General features: G+C 46.7%; 1 protein-coding gene across 11 annotated transcripts in view; it reads right to left on the bottom strand.

Annotated features, from left to right (window-relative positions):
* CDK14 (cyclin dependent kinase 14) overlaps positions 1-19,966 on the bottom strand; it is a 579,759-nt gene that overhangs the window by 347,858 nt on the left and 211,935 nt on the right. For all 11 annotated transcript variants that reach the window (XM_068235460.1, XM_068235463.1, XM_068235466.1 and 8 more), the window contains one exon: positions 3,939-4,033. In XM_068235460.1, the coding sequence (XP_068091561.1) occupies positions 3,939-4,033 (95 nt within the window). The remainder of the gene's footprint in view (positions 1-3,938; positions 4,034-19,966) is intronic.

Raw genomic sequence — 19,966 nt, 5'->3', positions numbered from 1 at the left:
GAGGTTCCGCCTCAAAGGAAGGTATAGGAAAATGCAAAACGCTCACAAAATCGCTTTGTGCAGTGATTGAGCGTTTTTAAAGAGAACCTGTACTGAGTAAAAATATTTAAAATAAACACATAAGGTAACTTCAAATGAACATTACATAGTTACCTTGCAATTAGTTCCTCTCAGAAGCTCACCATTTTCTTCTGACATTAATCCCTTCCAGTTCTGACAATATTTTGTCAGATCTGAAATATATCAGTTGCTGTCAGTAAAATATCAGTTGCTGTCAGTTATAGCTGAGAGGAAAACTGATGTACCAGGTAATGTCCATGTTTCCCTATGGCTCAAGTGGATGGTGTTACAGTTTAACTGTGTGCTGACCAGAAAGCTGTTATGGGTAATGGCCATTTTCAAAATGGAGGACGGAAAATTCCCTTGATCACAGTGACCAAACTGGATGCGGGAGAGGAGAAAGACACTGAGGAGTAGACTACATGGAAGGTAAGTATGACTTGTGTATGCTTATTTTGACTTTTAATTTTCAGTGCAGGTTTTCTTTAAGAATAAATACATTGCATTTATTCTTTTCTGGATCAAAGAGTTCACTTCCCTGACTTGCGTCAGAAAGTGAAATAACGCAATGTCTCTGCAAAAGCGCTTAGAAAAGCGCTTAATTAAAAAAGGTCCAAAGCACAGAAATCGGAAAAAAAAAGGTTTCAAAACCCGGCCAATGTGAACGGCCACGCGAGCAGAACGCAATGGGAACAAAGCCTAGATGTGTTTTCCTATGCAGAATACCCATGTGAAAACAGACAAGTGTGACCCCAGCCTAAGTCACTGGCCCAGCATGCAGATCAGATGCTGTGACTCCGCTGGCTGCATGCTTGCTGCAGGTGAGTGACTCAAAAGCAACTAAAGCCTAAAAGCTCAGCATGACAGCCAGGCAACTAGCATGGTTTATAATGTTACGTACACACCATGAGATTTTCTGGCAGATGTACTGTCAGATCGATTATTTTCAACATGTACGATCTGGTTTCCAATCCTATTCTGATCGATTTCCTACTGTTTTCCATTCACTCCTATCTAAAATCAGATCAGACATGTTGGAAATAATCGATCTGACAGTAACTCTGCCAGAAAATCTGATAGTGTGTACCTGGCATAAGAGTGAATATGGCAGCCTCCATATACCTCTCACTTCCACGTTCCTTTGAAGCTGTAGTGCTGGCACCAAACAGTTAATGAGAACCCGAGGTGGCAAATGATAATCCTAATAGGACCCAGAGGCAGGTCGTGTGCACAATGACCGGCCTCTGGGTCATTGTACAGCCGCTGACAGCCCCTTCCCCCCTCCCTCCCCCACGCTGCAACCCCTTAAAAGATCGTCAGGCTAGTGACAATCTGCTTGTCGCTAGCTGGCTTTATTTAGGTGAGGATGTCAGTCAGCCTTGTAGCATCTCTGCCTGGATTCCAGGCTCCCCCCGCCTCGGTTAGCTTCCACCAATAGGAAGCCAGCCTTGACCCAGGAAGTACTTCTTGGGTCGTGGCTTGGCTTCCTATTGGTGGAAGCTAACAGAGGCGGGGGGAGCCTGGAATTGAGGGTGAGATGCTACGAGGCTGACTGACAGCCTCAAATAAATAAAGCATGCTAGCGACAAGTAGATTGTAGCTAGCCAGGCGATCGTGTAAGGGGTTGCACTGCGGCGCAGGGGGGGCTGGCAGCGGCGGAACAATGACTCAGAGGCAGGTCATTGTGCACACGACATGCCTCTGGGTCCTATTAGGATTATCATATGCTCCGAGGGGTACTTACCTCGGGTGGGGAAGCCTCTGGATCCTAATGAAGCTTCCCCGTCCTCCTCAGCTAGCGTGTTCCAGCTCTGGCTCCCCCCGCAGCGACACTGACAACAATACTTACAATCGTTGGAGCGTGCAGATGCACTACCGGCTTCCCGAATAGTCAAGCCTGATCTGGCCCGCTCTACTGTGCAGGCACAAACGGTCTGAGAGAGCAGACCTGCTCAGGCTAGGCCATTTCCGCCAGAGCCCACTGGAAAACTGCTACGGCGCAAAGGCGTATCTTCAGGGGTCCCAGCACTGGATCACCTCCAGTGAGGAGGATGGGGGAGGCCTTTTTAGGATCCTGAGGTAAGTACCCCCCCTAGAGGGCACTTTTTCCGCTTCACGTACACTTTAATCTCTAAAAACAGTTGGTGGAGACAAAAGCAACCGGTTACCGGGCAACATTTGCATCGACCGGAGGTCAAGTCAATGGTGGCGAAAATATTTTTAAAACTTTTCACGTTGAGGTGTGCATGCGCGGAAGCATATTTTTTCAATACACTCCATGCTAAGTATGTTGGCGCTTTAAAGAGAACCAGAGGCGGCATTTTTAAATCTTGATAGAACACAGAGGCATGTCCTGTGCACAATGACATGCCTCTGTGCCATTGTGCTGCCGCCATAGCGCCCCCCCCCCCCCCCCCCCCCAGCAAAATGCTGCCAGGCTTGTGACAATCTGCTTGTCGCTAACCTATTTACCTGCAGCTTGTTAATCCATCAACAGCCCCACCACCCCCCGCTGCTCCCCGCCTCCGCTAGCTTCCTCCAATCGAGGCGAAGCCACCACCCAGGAAGTACTTCCTCTGCATTCCTCTGTGTCCTATTAAAAGGGAAGGTTCACGCTAATTAAAAAATACAAATCCACTTACCTGGGGCTTCCTCCAGCCCGTGGCAGGCAGGACGTGCCCTCGGCGCCGCTCCGGAGGCTCCCGGTCTTCTTCAGTGGCCGACCTGACCTGGCCAGGCCGGCTGCCAGGTCGAGCTCTTCTGCGCTCCAACATGCGTCTCACTGGTGCGCACTGACGTCATCGGATGTCCTCCGGGCTGTACTGCGCAGGCTCAATAGTTCTGCGCCTGCGCAGTACAGCCCGGAGGACGTCCGATGAAGTCAGCGTGCCCCAGTGAGGCGCAGATTGGAGCGCAGAAGAGCCCGACCTGGAAGCAGGCCTGGCCAGGTCGGGTGCGCCACCGAAGAAGACTGGGAGCCTCCGGAGCGGCGCCGAGGGCACGTCCTGCCTGCCACGGGCTGGAGGAAGCCCCAGGTAAGTGGAATTGTATTTTTTTTTTTTTTTTATCACAGTCCGTGGATCTTCCCTTTAAGATTTGAAAATGCCGCCTTGGGTTCTCTTTAATAAATACAATAGCTAAATACACTTCCGTCCAATTCTTATTTTGGCCACAGGAAGTGAGCACTAGAGAGTCTCACTTATAGTTTGGCTTGCAGCCAGAAGAGAAGTACAGGCGTGTAATGTACTAAACTCAACAGCACTCAAAAAGGGGTGTATATTCAGTATGAAGGCCACTCTCACCAGCCACAGGTCATACTGCGCACACGTTATCAGAGTCAGAAATATTTACTCCGCTAAGTACAATGGGGGTTGTACTCTGAATTATTTTTGGCACAATGAATGGGTTTGATGGAACCAACATGTCCTTCAGGCCACCGTTATCTCACTTTTCCGCAATGTCTTCATTCTAACTCCGATCAGCATCTGAGCCACCGGCAAAACTTCCATGCAAGTCAAAGTTGATATCACAAGGTTAATTTTTGTTTTATCCATCAAAGCAAAAATCTTTAAAACTTTGATGGAAAGTGCTGTTTAGCATTACCCACCATGCCTCAGCCCGATCTCCGGACATCAAATTATAAATAGCTGCCATTAGCATAAACGTGTCCTGCCTTCTCACACCTCTCGGAATGAGACCAATTAGAGCGCTCGCACGTTCCTCTCCGCTACCTACGGACGCAATGCTCCAACACCAAATTAATGCGGCGGTACGGCGCGATCTGAGGACTCTCAGGCGGCACCGCGCGAGCGGAAACATTATTAAGGTCAATTAGATCATGTTGAACATCGTTGTAGATGGCAATGAGGATCACTTACCACATACTCGAAGACGAGGGTGAGCGTTTCCTTGGTGTGGATGATGTCGTGCAGCAGAACGATGTTGGCGTGTTTCAGCCCTTTAAGGAGCGAAGCTGAAAAAGAGACACAGGGTGCCCAGTTATAGTGGAACCACATAACTGAAATGTTAATACATGGGCATATTATATCTCGTCTGGACTAATGTAACATACTACCCTGGGCTGCTTCTGTACAAACACTCCCAGCTACCACTTCCACTCACAAGCTGGGGACAACCAGCTGTCTCATCAGTTCATGCAGAGAGATCGAGAAACCAATTTAAAGTTACACTATTAGTGCTACCCACAGTTACTACGAAAATATGCAGCACTAATGTGCATTACTGTTTGCAGAGGGAGTCCATGCACAGGATAATTCACCAGCTATCAGAGTGCCACTCATCCAACCATAGGTTTATACTTGAAAGTCGAGAGAAAGCGGTGGTGCACATCCAGCTAAAACGTCATTTTATTAATGCAATTTAAAATCAATAAACAAAGTTACAGACCAGCAATGTGGAGAGAGGTACAAGCAGCAAAGGATCTACAGCCGTTTCGCGCCTTAACACATGTGGCGCATCGTCAGGACCAAACGCTTCCTTCCCCTATCCCCACTTAAATAGTATACCACTTACCCCAGTGGCAAATCAGTCCACCTCCATTTCGAGTGCATGCGGCCAAGGCTTGGAACGCACGCTAGTGGCGTCCACTTCCGGTTTCGTGGTTGCCACAAAAGACGTCACTTCCGGCGCATGCGGCCGGAAATACGCGTTCAGGCCGAAAAGACATGGACTCCTACTTGAAGGAGAGTCCGGAGGGTTCGGAAGAAAATCCCCCTCTAGAGGTCAAAAGCCTAGAAAATAGACTGTATAATTTGATGGAGAGAGAGGTGAGGAAATACTGGACGATTGCCACCTTAAATAAGTACAAAGCAGTAAAGAGAGCCCCGAGAGGGGTACGCTTTTACAAAAACCTTATACAAGCAAAAAACAGACCGGCAGCAAAAGAAAGATGTGATGCCTTTTTTCAAACTTGTGTGCTGGCATATCTGGATGTTGTGATTGAAGAAGATGAGATTGACTATAAGGAAATCCTAGAAGAACTAGAAAAAGTAAAAATTCAAATCACTACATTGATGGATGAAGATCATCTGAAATTATGCATTGCACGTTTTGAATTAAAATTAATCCCAATACAAGAGCAAATAAAGAAAGATAAGAATGCCAAGTTTATCCGTGATCGACTAGATTATGAACAACATAAAGTTTTTTCCTGGAGAGAGGAAAGAGGACAACAGAGAAATAAGAATAAATACAAAAGGAGGAGAAAACGACTTTCAACTAATGTGCATTACTGTAGCAACGCTAGTGGTACTCGAGTAGTGGGTTTTGATAATGGCATGACTTGCGGTACATGCTTGCAGTAGTAACAGTAATATTGCAGTGGACTTCAATATTACTGCTGCTTTGTTCATCAACCCCATGGTGAGATAAAATATATGCATATCCAGCAGAGTCCCAGATATCCAGAACTAAACTAACCAGCAACCAGCACAAGTCACCAGCAGTATTCACAGTGGTGAAGGCCAACTTCTAAAGGCTTATACACACACACATCGACTATACACATGATTTAACTGACATTCATCTGCAGATCAAGCAATCATCCGCAGATCTGAAAATCCATCCTGGTGGATCTGATCTGCAGATGAATGTCAGTTAAATCATGTGTGTATGATGATCTGCAGATCTCATAGACTATGAATGCAATTTGCAGGAACGGATCTTTGGCAGGAACAGATCTTTTGCAGATACTGATCTTTTGTGTCTGTACAGCATCTGTGTGTGCAGCATCTTGCAAAGATTTCTGTCTGATGTGGAGTTCAGCTCCATAGAAAAGACTGTGTAGGTATGGCTCTCATACTACATGAAGGGTGGTAAGATTGGTCTGTGATCTATCAGTTTCCAAAGACTATAGTCTGATGTGTGTATGAGCCTTTAGGCTGCTGTGTCTCGGCTGTTTAAAGTGTAACTGTCGGGCATAACACCAAAAATCAATTCTTTATTTGTATCTGGTAAACAAGTAATAAGGTTGCTAACCAGGCAATCCAAAAGTTAAAAATCACTCTTACTTTTGTTGTTGATAAATGATCATTGCCCGCTTTCCCTGGCTCTTATTTGGTACACTGCCGCACAAAGGAAGTTGCAGGGCATGCTGGGTTATCTTTTTTTTTTTTGTCTTTTTTTTTGCTTCTTTACTTTCCCCTCAGACTTAAATAATTCAGCCTGATTGTCTGAAGCCTCTTTCCCTTCTGGTTTCCCCAGAGTAAGGGAAGAAATGACATCAGGATTGGCTTCAGACACAGGAATTCCAAAAAGGCAAATGCCATTTTTCTCTTTATTTACTATATAAAACTCACTGAAATCAAAACGTGGGCAGTGCAATACATATGTTATGGACGTAGAGCAACTATTTATCTATGTGGGTTTTTTTATTTTGTTTTTTTTAGATAGTATAGCTGACAGCCCCGCTTTAAAGATTGAGTTTCCTGGCTTCACCAAGGTTAATATGCTTTCATTACTGTATTTTAACATTTAATACAGACTTCCCAGCATGTGCATAGAGTGGAGTACAGTACAGTATTATCTATTTTTAACGTTGAGGTTCAAGCAACCAGAACGCAGCTGATCCCCATCAGTGCCGGACAACAGACTGTACTGTAGTATCAAACCTACTTGGACCTAGACTATGTTATGTTCACTTTTCCCCCCATAGCAAGTGTTAACAAACCAGCGTTTTATTTGTGCAGCGAGAGAAGTCAAACTGCAACAGCATCTTCCCTACAAGGTTGAGGCCTAAATACTTTTGTCTGGCTGTGCCAACACTCCTGACAGCGATAAAAAGTGTTTAAGAGGTTATTTCTCTGTGTGGGAGCTGTATTTACCAGATGTTTTAGGTCACACTGACAGGGGTCACTGAACATGGAAGCTGGTTGGGCATTAGCATGCTGTATTTAGCATAGAGTGCATGGGGGGGGGGGGGGGGGGAGGAGGGTTTTCTCCAAAACTCCGTATTCACACAAGACTTGAATTCATTAGCTCCACCCCAGATCCCCTTCTGTTTAATGTGTCCTTGGTGTCCTCGCTTTATTAAAGAGCCATCACGGAATAATGATCCATAGCGCACATTGGGAGACAGCTTTAATTATGGAAAAATGAGAAGGTAATTTTAATATCAAATTATAATGGCGGTCTCCTTCTTCTGAGTGACGGGGCTACATTATGACCTGGTTAAGAGGAGTCGGAAACCTCTCAGTCATTTCTCCCGCTAATGTATATTTAATGTCCTATCAGAGCACCATGTGATTTATGGTGGAAAGTTCCTTCAAATTCCCTCCTCCTGCGAAGACTCTGAAGAGAACCTGTCACTACGGGGGCTGCCACTTTCATCTGCCAGATTACTGGCTGTGAATGATGCGGGTCCCTCCAGTTGTAACATTTTCCTAGACCCTGCCCTGGAAAAGATATGGTTGTAATGCTTCTATTCCCTAGAAAGAACCGCAGGTTTCTGCAGTCAGGGCTGACATCAGAAATCTCTGTACCCCATATTGGTCAGACCTACTGGGCCCCCCTCACAAAATTAGCCAGGTTCATGAGTGCTACCCCCCCCCCCTTAAAAAAAATAAAAAGATAATAGCTAAAGTGGAAGGGGCCTTAAAGGAAACCAGACGACAGAAACCTTTTTATACATACCTGGGGCTTCCTACAGCCCCCATGGGCATGAATCGCCCCCATGCCGCTGTCCTCCGCTGTCTGCAGCTCCGGTTCTCGGTCCCGTAACTTCCTGTAACTGCACAAGAGGAAGTTTGCTCTTTACCTATCTCTCTAGCGGCTGCTGGAGAGATATGCAAATAGCGCACTTCACTTGCGTTAGACTGGCTGCAATTGGCTGAAGTTACAGGACCCGGTACCGGAGCTGCAGACGGCGGTGTGGGAGCAATCCGTACCCATGGGGCTGGAGGAAGCCCCAGGGATGTATAAAAAGGTAAGTATCTGTAGTCTCTGGTACACTTTAAAGAGGAACTCCAGTGAAACTAATGTAATAGAAAAAGTGCTTCATTTTTACAATAATAATGTATAAATGATTTAGTCAGTGTTTCTGAGTGAAAGCAAGCGGAAAGTCCATTACCCTCCCCTACAGGCCAGAAGTTTTGAATCAGGATGATACCATTTATTGGCTAACTTACAGATTGATAAACAGTGAGCTTTCGACTTCTAAAAAGCCTTCATCGGACTGGTTCCAGTCCGACGAAGGCTTTTTATAAGTCGAAAGCTCACTGTTTAGCCATCTCTAAGTTAGCCAATAAATGGTATCCTCCTGATTCAAAACTTCTTGCTTTTACTCATGGCTAACATGGTACAACACTCTACTGCTTCTACTACCCTACAGGGTAATGGACTTTCCGCTTGCTTTCACTCAGCCATGACCCCCTGCATCTGAACTGCATACTGCATATTTGCTCACTGCTTGTTACATTGTGCTGCATTGATCACTGAGAGTTATGCTGGATACACACGGTGCGTTCCCGCACTCGATTTCCTGCTCGATTCCCGTCGATTCGTTTATTTCCAACATGTCCGATTTGCATTTCGATGGATTGTTAGGTCGATTCGCATGTAAAGTATGCCAAATCGACCTAACGATCCATCGAAATGCAAATCGGACATGTTGGAAATAAACGAATCGACGGGAATCGAGCGGGAAATCGAGTGCGGGAACGCACCGTGTGTATCCAGCATTATGTTTGCAGACATGCAGCCTCACACCTCCCAACTTTTTGAGATAAGAAAGAGGGACACTTAAGCCACGCCCCTGCCACACCCTGATCCCGCCCCAGTCACGCCCCTAGTCATGCATACCATAAAGATTTCATAAGAAAAATATGTTTTATAATTCAAACCACACTGGTCCTTTCTATCCTGGTTCATTTTCCTTCATATTAACATTTTAAAATTAGTAATATATCAATTTTAAGGATGGGAATAAAGTTTAGGAGTCAAACACATTTTTTAGTAGAGAAATATATATATTTACATAGAAAGAGGGACAAAGTCCTGAAAGAGGGAGAAATGAGGAGGAAAGAGGGACAAAGAGGCAGGGCTCCAAAAGAGGGACAGTTGGGAGCTATGCAGCCTGGTGCATCTTTTGCTGAGTAATTACTATACATTTGTTGTACTACCCTTGTATCAGCAATATCGATATCATGTACATTTGTAGCATCTTTTGTATACTGAATTTTTGAATACAATTTGTTTAAAGAGGAACTGTCACGAAAATCTTAATGTAAAACACATAAAATAAGAAGTAAATTTCTCCCAGAGTAAAATGAACCATAAATTACTTTTCTCCTATGTTCCTGTCACACACAGCAGGTAGTAGAAATCTGACATTACCGACAGGTTTTGGGCTAGTCCATAAAGACATTCACTGAAAAATATTTATACAAAGATGCTGGCCAGCCTCCCTGCTCGCTGCACACTATTTTGGCAGTTGGACGGAGCAACTACCATTCACAAAGCGCTTTTTAAAAATAAAGAAAACCCTGAGAACACCCCTATGAGAAGATGGGCTAGTCCAAAATCTGTCGGTTATGACAGATTTCTACTTCTTATTGTAAGTGACAGCAACATAGGAGATGTATGGCTCATTTTACTCTGGGAGAAATGTACTTATTTGTATGTGTTTTAAATTGTTTTTGTGACAGTTCCTCTTTAAGCATTTCAAAACTTGGTGTTCTGGTGGTTTCCTTATTATTGTATGTGTAGGGCTCAATGAGCCCAGTTTACTTGACTGAGCACCCTGGTACTGCATAGAGCTTGTTTTTTATCTGGGTGTGCAGACCTTTTTAAGGAATGCTGTACAGACACGTCACTTGGGTACCCAAGCAACATGTACTGTCTCTATAGAGATGGGAGGAGGGTTGACAGCACAGTGGACAACACAACAGCTTCCGATGGGCAGGATAGGGAAGGGAATCGTGACCTTAGTGGTCACATGGCATATCTTTCAACAAGCTCGGCGGACACTTGTACACAGAATAGATTCTCAGCTGAGATGGCCCTGAACAACCGCCTTGGATGGATTCCATCTAGCATGTGACAGTGGCTTTATATTCCTGCAGCTCATGCAGTCCCCATACAGAGAAATGATCAGTGTTCTCCCCAGAATTTTTTTCCAGCCGGGTGGTATGAAATAGTAGCTGGGTGGCATGATAAAATAGCTGGGCGGGGCAAGATGAGAGAATGCAGTGCAACTCTGCTTGCAGAATAGGAGGAGGTGAGCCGATGACAGCCGGGTGGTCACCAAAACTAGCCGGGTGGAGCACCCGGCTAAAAGAGCCTGGGGAGAACACGGATGATGACCTTTAGGGGCCTTTTCCATTAGCAATCGCTAGTGTTTGCTCTAAACGCTGGCGTTTGCTCTAAACACTAGCGATTGCGATTCAGCAAAGTCCTAATTTTTTGCGGCAAAATCGCAGCAATAATCGCTCCCCGTGATTTAGTAAAAAAAACAAATCGCGGTAGTGGAAATTACCTACCGTGATTCCGATGTTATTTAGCAACCCGTAGCGATTTTAAAATCACTAGCGGTTTGTGATTTTGCGATTCAGCATCCCAATCGCCACTAGTGGAAAAGGGCCCTAAGTACTCTTTATTCCCACCTGCTGTCAGCAGTGTTCGCACTGCAACACAAGGGGATTTATGACCTCTAATTAGTTTTCATGAGAGCTGCTTAACACAGATCAAGCACTGGAACACAGGCAAATTCTCAGTAGGGTTGGTACTATCTATACCCATATTTACCTCACCAAGCCACATAGGACTTCAGGTAAGTAAGAAGCTGAAGTTTGCTTTAGACATCCATTTCTTAAAGTGGTCTGAAACTCAGCATTTCATCTTTGCTCTAAAAGATTATTTACAGCCTTACATCTACTGACACAAAAAAATTGTAGCAGAACAGCATTCAAACATTTAAACACAACACTTTGTTGGCTGCTGCCGTGGAAAGCTCCTTGCTTCAGTGGACGGCTTCTGGCAGCATCCAAAGAGGTGATAACATTTTCTCTTGTTTACATTCCTTTGTCAGATACATTTAGCAAACATTAGCAAACTACCGAAACTGAGCTGTACAGAGCTGAGAAGCAGAAAGAGCCGAGAAGTGATCACTGGATAGATTTTAATATACAAATGCAACGGCAGCTTTCAAAGCAGATAAACTGTACTTTGAGAATTTTTAATTTGTAAACAAACAATATTGCTTGTGTACAAAAGCAGATATGCTAACTGAATGGGTAATAAACTGTAGGAAATTATTATTATTGTCAGAGTTTTATCCCACTTTTATAAGGAAACGAACAATATTCAGTTTCACAAGATGCTAGCTCTTCTTATGCACACTGTACAGCTGATATATTGCACTCTATACATAACTTCCTTACAAGGTTTTAATGTATGCAGCGATTTTCATCACCGCCTTTGCAAGTTGCAGTAAATGTGAGAGTTCCTCGCCCCCCCCCCCCCCCCCAGCTGGTCTGCAAGGCATACTGCCATTATCGGCAAAGCATTACCACCACGGAGGAGGGGGAAGACAACCACCGCCAATGCGTTCCCCATTAATATCTGGATGTCAGCAGCTGCTGGTGATAAAGTCAGATTGTGAAGTGTGATCAGTTCCTGTGGCTGATGTTCAGCGGAGGAGGGGGCATATCAGGTCAGCTCTGACACCCCGGTGGCCATGCCGTGCAGGTATCCGGTCGTGTGACAGAGGGGTTTATATATAAAACAGACAGAAATGTTCTCCAGGGCCAGGCGCAGCAACCTGATCGCAGGGAATGGAAACATTCTATCAGTTACAGATGACCCAGCTCGAACCAAAAGCATCTTTTCCAAGCGATCGCCCGTGTGCTGCCGGCCGGGAAACAGTCGCCCGTGTGCTGCAGGGTAGAAAACTGTCGCCCGCATGCTGCAGGGTAGGAAGGAGCCACCGGCGTAAGACTGGAGAAAGGAAAAGCTGGACTCGGTCAAAGATGTGTAAAAGTATAACTAAAACATTACCCCCCCCCCCCTTGCTGTTGCTTTCTGTCTTTAACCACTTTTTGGGGGGGGGGGGGGCAGGGAGAAATTGGCGGAGCTACTAATCAGGCTGCATCTGAAATTACTACCAACAGAGGCATGCAGAGCCCCCTAGAGGCTAAATATGTAACTTGTATTCAAAACAAATGCAAACTAAAAACTAAACCCAAAACTTAGATTAAACTGGCACAAATAGCACATGGATGCAGTTAGCCATAAGAAAACTTACATTTCTATACAGCAGGGGGAGGTGGCAGGCTGCATCTGATTAACCAACTGCATGGATGTACAGAGCCTTATTATAGGCAGGTTACTTGCATTCCAAACAGAGGCAACAAAACGGAGGATGGTGGCTTCCAAAAACAGTTTGCGTGCCGAGTGTACCTTACTAGACACTTCCACCGCGTTGAGGTACCCTCATGGAGGAGACCCTAACCTCTAACAAAAAGCATAGTATGAACCTGGGGGCAGCTGGTCATAAAATCGGTTACACTTTTGGGGAACAGGGTAAAATTGGCAGCGCTCCTGACAATGTTAACACTTCAGCTGTGTCATTATTGGAACAGCAATAACTTTTTCATTATTTATAACATCCAAGTGATCTACCGTACATACCCGAATACAAGTAGACCTCGTGTATAAGTCGACTCCAATATTCAACCCTCTTAAGCTGGAATTTTTTATTGACTCAAGTATAAGTCTACCCAGCAAAGTTGATGGCTGCACTTGGGGGACCCTGAGGACATCAAGCAGTGTTAAGACACTTATAAAAATGTAATCTAGCCCACCACGGGCTTCGGTCATTTCTTTTGTCCCCAATGCCCTCTGAACTTTGAGTTTCCCATGATGCATCACTCCCATATATGCAAATTACCTCTTTATGCTCCTGAAAGCCAGGCACACATGCACAGCTGCTGGTGTATAGTGGTCCTGTAGCTAATACATTTTACAAAGCCGCGTCAATCCTTCATACATACAGCCTGTTTGGGACTTTCTGGTCCTCCTCAGTGCATGGCAGTGATTGATATGGCTCTATTGGACAAGGCTTGGCCAGAAAAGAATTAAGGTGAATTGATTGGGGCCCTAGGAAAGATAGCAGTTTTTGCCCACCGCTGATGGTCGACTGGCTTTTTATAGTATGGTTTGGTGGGGAGTAGCATCCACTATTTTCCTAGACTTTCACTAGGCCCTAGGCAACTGCCTAGGTTTGCCTTGTGGATGATCCGGCTATGGCTTGGACCAGTACTACAGAGTACCCAGACAGCTTAAAGAGGAACTCCAGTGAAAATAATGTAATAAAAATAAGTGCTTCATTTTTACAATAATTATGTATAAAATGATTTAGTCAGTGTTTGCCCATTGTAAAATCTTTCCTCTCCCCGATTTACATTCTGACATTTATCATGACATTTTAACTGCTGGCAGGTGAGGTCAGTGAAAGGAGATGCTGCTTGCTTTTTTGGCAGTTGGAAACAGCTGTAAACAGCTGTTATTTCCCACAATGCAACAAGGCTCCCATAGTGTGATGTAAAGACCATGGTCCTGACATCACACTGTGGGAGGGGTTTCACCACAATATCAGCCATACAGAGCCCCCTGATGATCCGTTTCAGAAGAGGTAAAGATTTCAAATGGGAAAGGGGGCATCAGCTACTAATTGGGACAAAGATCAAGTCTTGGTTATGGTTTCTCTTTAAGGTGGCGATTTAGATTTATTTAAAAAAAAAAAATTCTTGCTGACATTTTTGTTCTACGACTGTGTATGGAAGCCATGAGATCAGGCACACTACACTAGAAACACGCATAGAAGTGGGTGAGAGTTATTCCTCTGCTCTGCAAACACAAAGCTTACATAGCTGGGTCTGTAATTCCAAATGTTATTCTCTAACTGACCTTCTGCAGACCCTTCTGTCTCTAGCAGAGATATTCCTGCATCCATTCTGCAGAGCCCCTCCGGCCTCGCTGACGTCAGCAGGGAGAGAGAGAGAGAGTTTTACAAGCCAGCCACACATTCTTTTACATTAAGTGAAAACGTGTGAAATGCTGGGGATTGTGTTCTGCTGGGAGGAGGATGCGGTGGCCGCTGTGTCTGCTCTACAGCTGAGGCTGCTTCTCCTCTTCCTGGGCCATTCCTTGTGACAGATGGATAACGTGCAGGAAGACGTGGGCCGAGCACGACACTCATCAGGCTGTCATCACACGATGGTTCTGAGAGTGGATCTAACCCATCTGCATGAACAATGTACTAAACAAAACAAAGAAATCAACCCCCCAGGTAAGCATCAGCGGCAGTCAGTGGAAGTTTTACATTGGGCTCCCTCAAGCACGGTAAGCACCTATATGTAACAATTAGTACAAAAATAAAAACTGCTAAGGACAGCCGCAGTGTCATAGGGGTGTAATCAGGGGAGGGGAGAGCCCCAGTAAAAAAAAGAGGTGTAATCAGGGGAGGGGAGAGCCGCTGTATCAGAGATGTAAGCAGGAGGAGGGGACAGCAGCAGCATCAGAGAGGTGTAAGCAGGGGAGCGGAAAGCTGCAGCACCAGAGAGGTGTAAGCAGGGGAGGGGACAGCAGCAGCATCAGAGAGGTGTAAGCAGGGGAGCGGAAAGCTGCAGCACCAGAGAGGTGTAAGCAGGGGAGGGGACAGCAGCAGCATCAGAGAGGTGTAAGCAGGGGAGCGGAAAGCTGCAGCACCAGAGAGGTGTAAGCAGGGGAGGGGACAGCAGCAGCATCAGAGAGGTGTAAGCAGGGGAGCGGAAAGCTGCAGCACCAGAGAGGTGTAAGCAGGGGAAGGGACAGGAGCAGTATCAGAGAGGAGTAAGCAGGGGAGGCAACAGCTGCAGCATCAGAGAGGTGTAAGCAGGGGAGGGAACAGCTGCAGCATCAGAGAGGTGTAAGCAGGGGAAGGGAAGGGGCAGCATCAGAGAGGAGTAAGCAGGGGAGGGGACAGCCACAGTATTAGAGAGGTGTAAGCAGGGGAAGGGACAGGGGCAGCATCAGAGAGGAGTAAGCAGGGGAGGGGACAGCTACAGTATTAGAGAGGTGTAAGCGTGGGCAGGGGGGGGGGGGGATAGCCGAAGTGTCAGAGAGGTGTAAGCAGGTGAGGGGACAGTTACAGCATCAGAGAGGTGTAAGCAGACGAGGGGACAGGTGTAGCATCAGAGAGGAGTAAGCAGGGGAGGGGACAACCGCAGCATCAGAGAGGCGTAAGCAGGGGAGGTAGGTATCTATCTACCTCACCAGGGGATCATGTAGACACAATCAGACAAGATCTCCCACGTTCCTCTGATCTGCTCCTTTGATGAGAGAGAGGAATCTATCTGGTTGAATAGGGCCAGAAAAGAGTCACACACACACACACACACACACACAGCAGTTTCTGGCGGCTTACATGATCTAATCAAAACAATGATATGAAATAAAAGGTGTCTGGAGTTTTGCCAGACCACAACGAGTGCTATACTGCCCCCCGTCTGTGACTGGTTACAGTTCCCCATTATCAGCATTATCTCTTATGTTTCCCTTATTGCTGCAGCTTCTTTGCATTTTATTTCCTTGAATCTTGAGCAAGACCAATTAAATATAATTTAGAATTTTCCTAACAAAGCCACAATTGCAGCCTTATACACGCAGTCAGCTATTCTGTAAATGGCGTGTTTGGTAAACTTCACAAAGGCAGAACTTGCCAGGAATTCAGACCATGGCTTTGTTCTCAAATTCTCAGCTGTTGTGGTAAAATGAAAAAAAAAAGTCATCTTGCAGGAGTTCTTCCCATTAATTAAGTTCATGGAAATGTGATCACTTTCTAAATGCACTTCAAAGTTTCTAAAGTCATGTGGGAGAGGGGGCGTTACCCAGAATAGTCCAATAAAACCAATGGCTTTTTGAAGCTGGAACAGGGTGGGGGGGCTGCTAACACGTAAATCTGCGTTCTCTAAATCCAGACGACCAGTGTGTATACTGTAAAAAGCTTTTTTTCCCCATTTAAAGAGAACCTGAACTGAAAATAAAAAGTCAAAATAAACATACACAGGTCATACTTACCTCCCATGTAGTCTACCCATCAGTCTTTCTCCTCTCCTGCGTCCTGTTTATCCACTGTGATCGATGGAATTCTTTGTCCTCCATTTTGAAAATGGCCATTACCCCTAACAGCTTCCGAGTCAGCACACTGTTAAAACTGTTGTATCGCCCACTTGAGCCATAGGGAAACATGGACATTACCTTGCACATTCAGTTGTAACTGACAGTAGCTGATATATAACTTACAGCAACTGGTATATTTCAGTTCTGACAAACTTAATTGCTGGATATAATAAGGCAAGAGAAAACTTACCACCACAAATCAATCTACGCCATACAATTTTTGTGTGATTCGATTCGATTCACTGATTCGATTCAATCCGACATGTCTGATCAGGATGAGATTCGATTCATTTTGCCATTGCAGAACAATGGCAAAATGAATCGAATCAAATCCCTTTTGGACATGACGGATTGAATCGAACCAATGAATCGAATCCCTATCGGACATGATGGATTTAATCGAACCAATGAATCTAATCCCTATCGGACATGACGGATTGAATTAAACCAATGAATGGAATCGCACAAAAAATTGTATGGTGTAGATGGGGCTTTAAGAGATAAGTTCTCAGTGAGAGAGTTTTCTTATCTCTTCAGTTCTTAAGAACCAGGGGATTTTCGTATGACTGGTGCTGCGTGGGCTCTCCAGCCCACAGCACCGATCAGAATTGAGCCAGGGCGACCAGATTTCCCGCTTTTTTTCCCTACTAGGGGGATGTCCTGCTGGGGGGGGGGGGGGGGGTGTCTGATCGCCGCCGGCTATTTCTGCTTAGCAGGGGGGGGGCTCCTCAAAGCCCCCCTCCGCAGCAATTTCCGCCCTCTCTGCCCTTACCTGCCTCTCCCGCAGGCTATGGGCTGCGCAGGACGGATATCCGTCCTGCGCCATCTAGGATAGGCTTCAGCCTATCAGATCCCGGCCAATCAGAGGCCAGGGATCGCCGATCTGCTTTACGATCGCCGTATGATGTAAACAGCGGGGGCTCGCAGTCTGTTCACGGAGACACCCTCCGTGAACTGACATGGAAAGGCCGCTCGTACGAGCCGCCGTTTCCATGTAATACCATTTACGACCTACCGACGCCTATCGGCGTTAGGCGGTCGTTAAGTGGTTACCTCCTCTGTAGTTATTTCACATGCAGCCTATCTTTAAACTTTAGAATTCTGGAGTTATTTTAAGGATTGAAGAGTTAACTTTAGAGGCTTCACTCAAGCGAATGCAGATTACCACTCTGGGCAGTCAATGGAGGTCTCTGAGAAGCATTAGCTTGGGGCCCCAGTAAGAGTCTAAGTGCCCCGTCTTAGGGTCCCATCAGCCAACCGAGGAGCCAGCATCTTACATTCTATCAGCCTCTCTCTGGCTGGAGCCCCTCCGTGCCTCAACCCCTCGGCTGATAGTAGGTAAGATGCATGCTCCTCGGTTGGCTGCATGTTGCGGGGCGGGGCCCTATCTGTCAGTCCGCTTAGGGCCCCATTCAGCCTTAATCCGGCTCTGTATGTACAGTGCCTAGCACACAAATAACTATGATGTGTTCCTTTTTTTTCTTTCTCTGCCTGGAAGAGTTAAATATCAGGTATGTAAGTGGCTGACTCAGTTCCGACTCAGACAGGAAGTGACTACAGTGTGACCCTCACTGATAAGAAATTCCCTTTTACCTCTTGCTTGCTCTCAGAAGCTATTTTCTGCTAGGAAAAGTGTTTTATAGTTGGAATTTCTTATCAGTGAGGGTCACACTGTAGTCACTTCCTGTCTGAGTCAGGACTGAGTCAGCCACTTGCATACCTGATATTTAACTTTTTCAGGCAGAGAGATAAAAAAAGGAACACAGCCTAGTTATTTGTGTGCTAGGCACTGTACATACACGTCTATCATGTCACATTTCAGTTGGGGTATCCTTTAAGGACAATGGACTATGGATGAAGTCAGCAGTGCTGCTGCAGGGGGTGCACTATGTATTCCTGAGTCTGGATTGAACATAGCATGCCTTGTGTTATGTAATGGAAGAGAGGAGGCATGCCTGTGGGGGACAAATACATAAACTTGTACATTAAATACAGCATCTGGCCGCCAATCACGCACAACAAACAATGGGGCCAACATTCCACGGCCTTCATGTGAACTGCAGGAGCTGTAAATTCACACAGCAAATTGTTACCAGACACCAGCACAGTGCTGAGGTTCTCATATCAGGCAGCTGGAGGCACTACAGAGGAGCCACTGACCAGACAGAGACAGAGGAGCCACTGACCAGACAGAGGAGCCACTGACCAGACAGAGACAGAGGAGCCACTGACCAGACAGAGACAGAGGAGCCACTGACCAGACAGAGACAGAGGAGCCACTGACCAGACAGAGACAGAGGAGCCACTGACCAGAGACAGAGGAGCCACTGACCAGACAGACAGAGGAGCCACTGACCAGACAGACAGAGGAGCCACTGACCAGACAGACAGAGGAGCCACTGACCAGACAGACAGAGGAGCCACTGACCAGACAGACAGAGGAGCCACTGACCAGACAGACAGAGGAGCCACTGACCAGACAGACAGAGGAGCCACTGACCAGACAGACAGAGGAGCCACTGACCAGACAGACAGAGGAGCCACTGACCAGACAGACAGAGGAGCCACTGACCAGACAGACAGAGGAGCCACTGACCAGACAGACAGAGGAGCCACTGACCAGACAGACAGAGGAGCCACTGACCAGACAGACAGAGGAGCCACTGACCAGACAGACAGAGGAGCCACTGACCAGACAGACAGAGGAGCCACTGACCAGACAGACAGAGGAGCCACTGACCAGACAGACAGAGGAGCCACTGACCAGACAGACAGAGGAGCCACTGACCAGACAGACAGAGGAGCCACTGACCAGACTGACAGAGGAGCCACTGACCAGACTGACAGAGGAGCCACTGACCAGACAGACAGAGGAGCCACTGACCAGACAGACAGAGGAGCCACTGACCAGACAGACAGAGGAGCCACTGACCAGACAGACAGAGGAGCCACTGACCAGACAGACAGAGGAGCCACTGACCAGACAGAGACAGAGGAGCCACTGACCAGACAGAGACAGAGGAGCCACTGACCAGACAGAGACAGAGGAGCCACTGACCAGACAGAGACAGAGGAGCCACTGACCAGACAGAGACAGAGGAGCCACTGACCAGACGGAGACAGAGGAGCCACTGACCAGACGGAGACAGAGAAGCCACTGACCAGACGGAGACAGAGAAGCCACTGACCAGACAGAGGAGCCACTCACTGACCAGACAGAGACAGAGGAGCCACTCACTGACCAGACAGAGGAGCCACTGACCAGACAGAGACAGAGAAGCCACTGACCAGACAGAGGAGCCACTCACTGACCAGACAGAGCCAGAGGAGCCACTCACTGACCAGACAGAGACAGAGGAGCCACTGACCACACAGACAGAGGAGCCACTGACCAGACAGAGACAGAGGAGCCACTCACTGACCAGACAGAGACAGAGGAGCCACTGACCACACAGACAGAAAAGCCACCGACCAGACAGAGACAGAGGAGCCACTGACCAGACAGAGGAGCCACTGACCAGACAGAGACAGAGGAGCCACTTACATGCCAGAGAGCAGCAGGACTCACTACAGAGGAGCCACTGACATGATAGAGCAGCAGGACACACAACAGAGGAACCACTGACATGACAGAGCAGCAGGACGCACTACAGAGGAGCCACTGACATGATAGAGCAGCAGGACACACAACAGAGGAACCACTGACATGACAGAGAGCAGCAGGATGCAC

Source organism: Hyperolius riggenbachi, chromosome 5 (assembly GCF_040937935.1).
Source record: "Hyperolius riggenbachi isolate aHypRig1 chromosome 5, aHypRig1.pri, whole genome shotgun sequence".
NCBI lineage: Eukaryota > Metazoa > Chordata > Amphibia > Anura > Hyperoliidae > Hyperolius > Hyperolius riggenbachi.
Note: the sequence above shows the minus strand (reverse complement) of the source record. Positions and strands in the feature narration are given on the sequence as shown.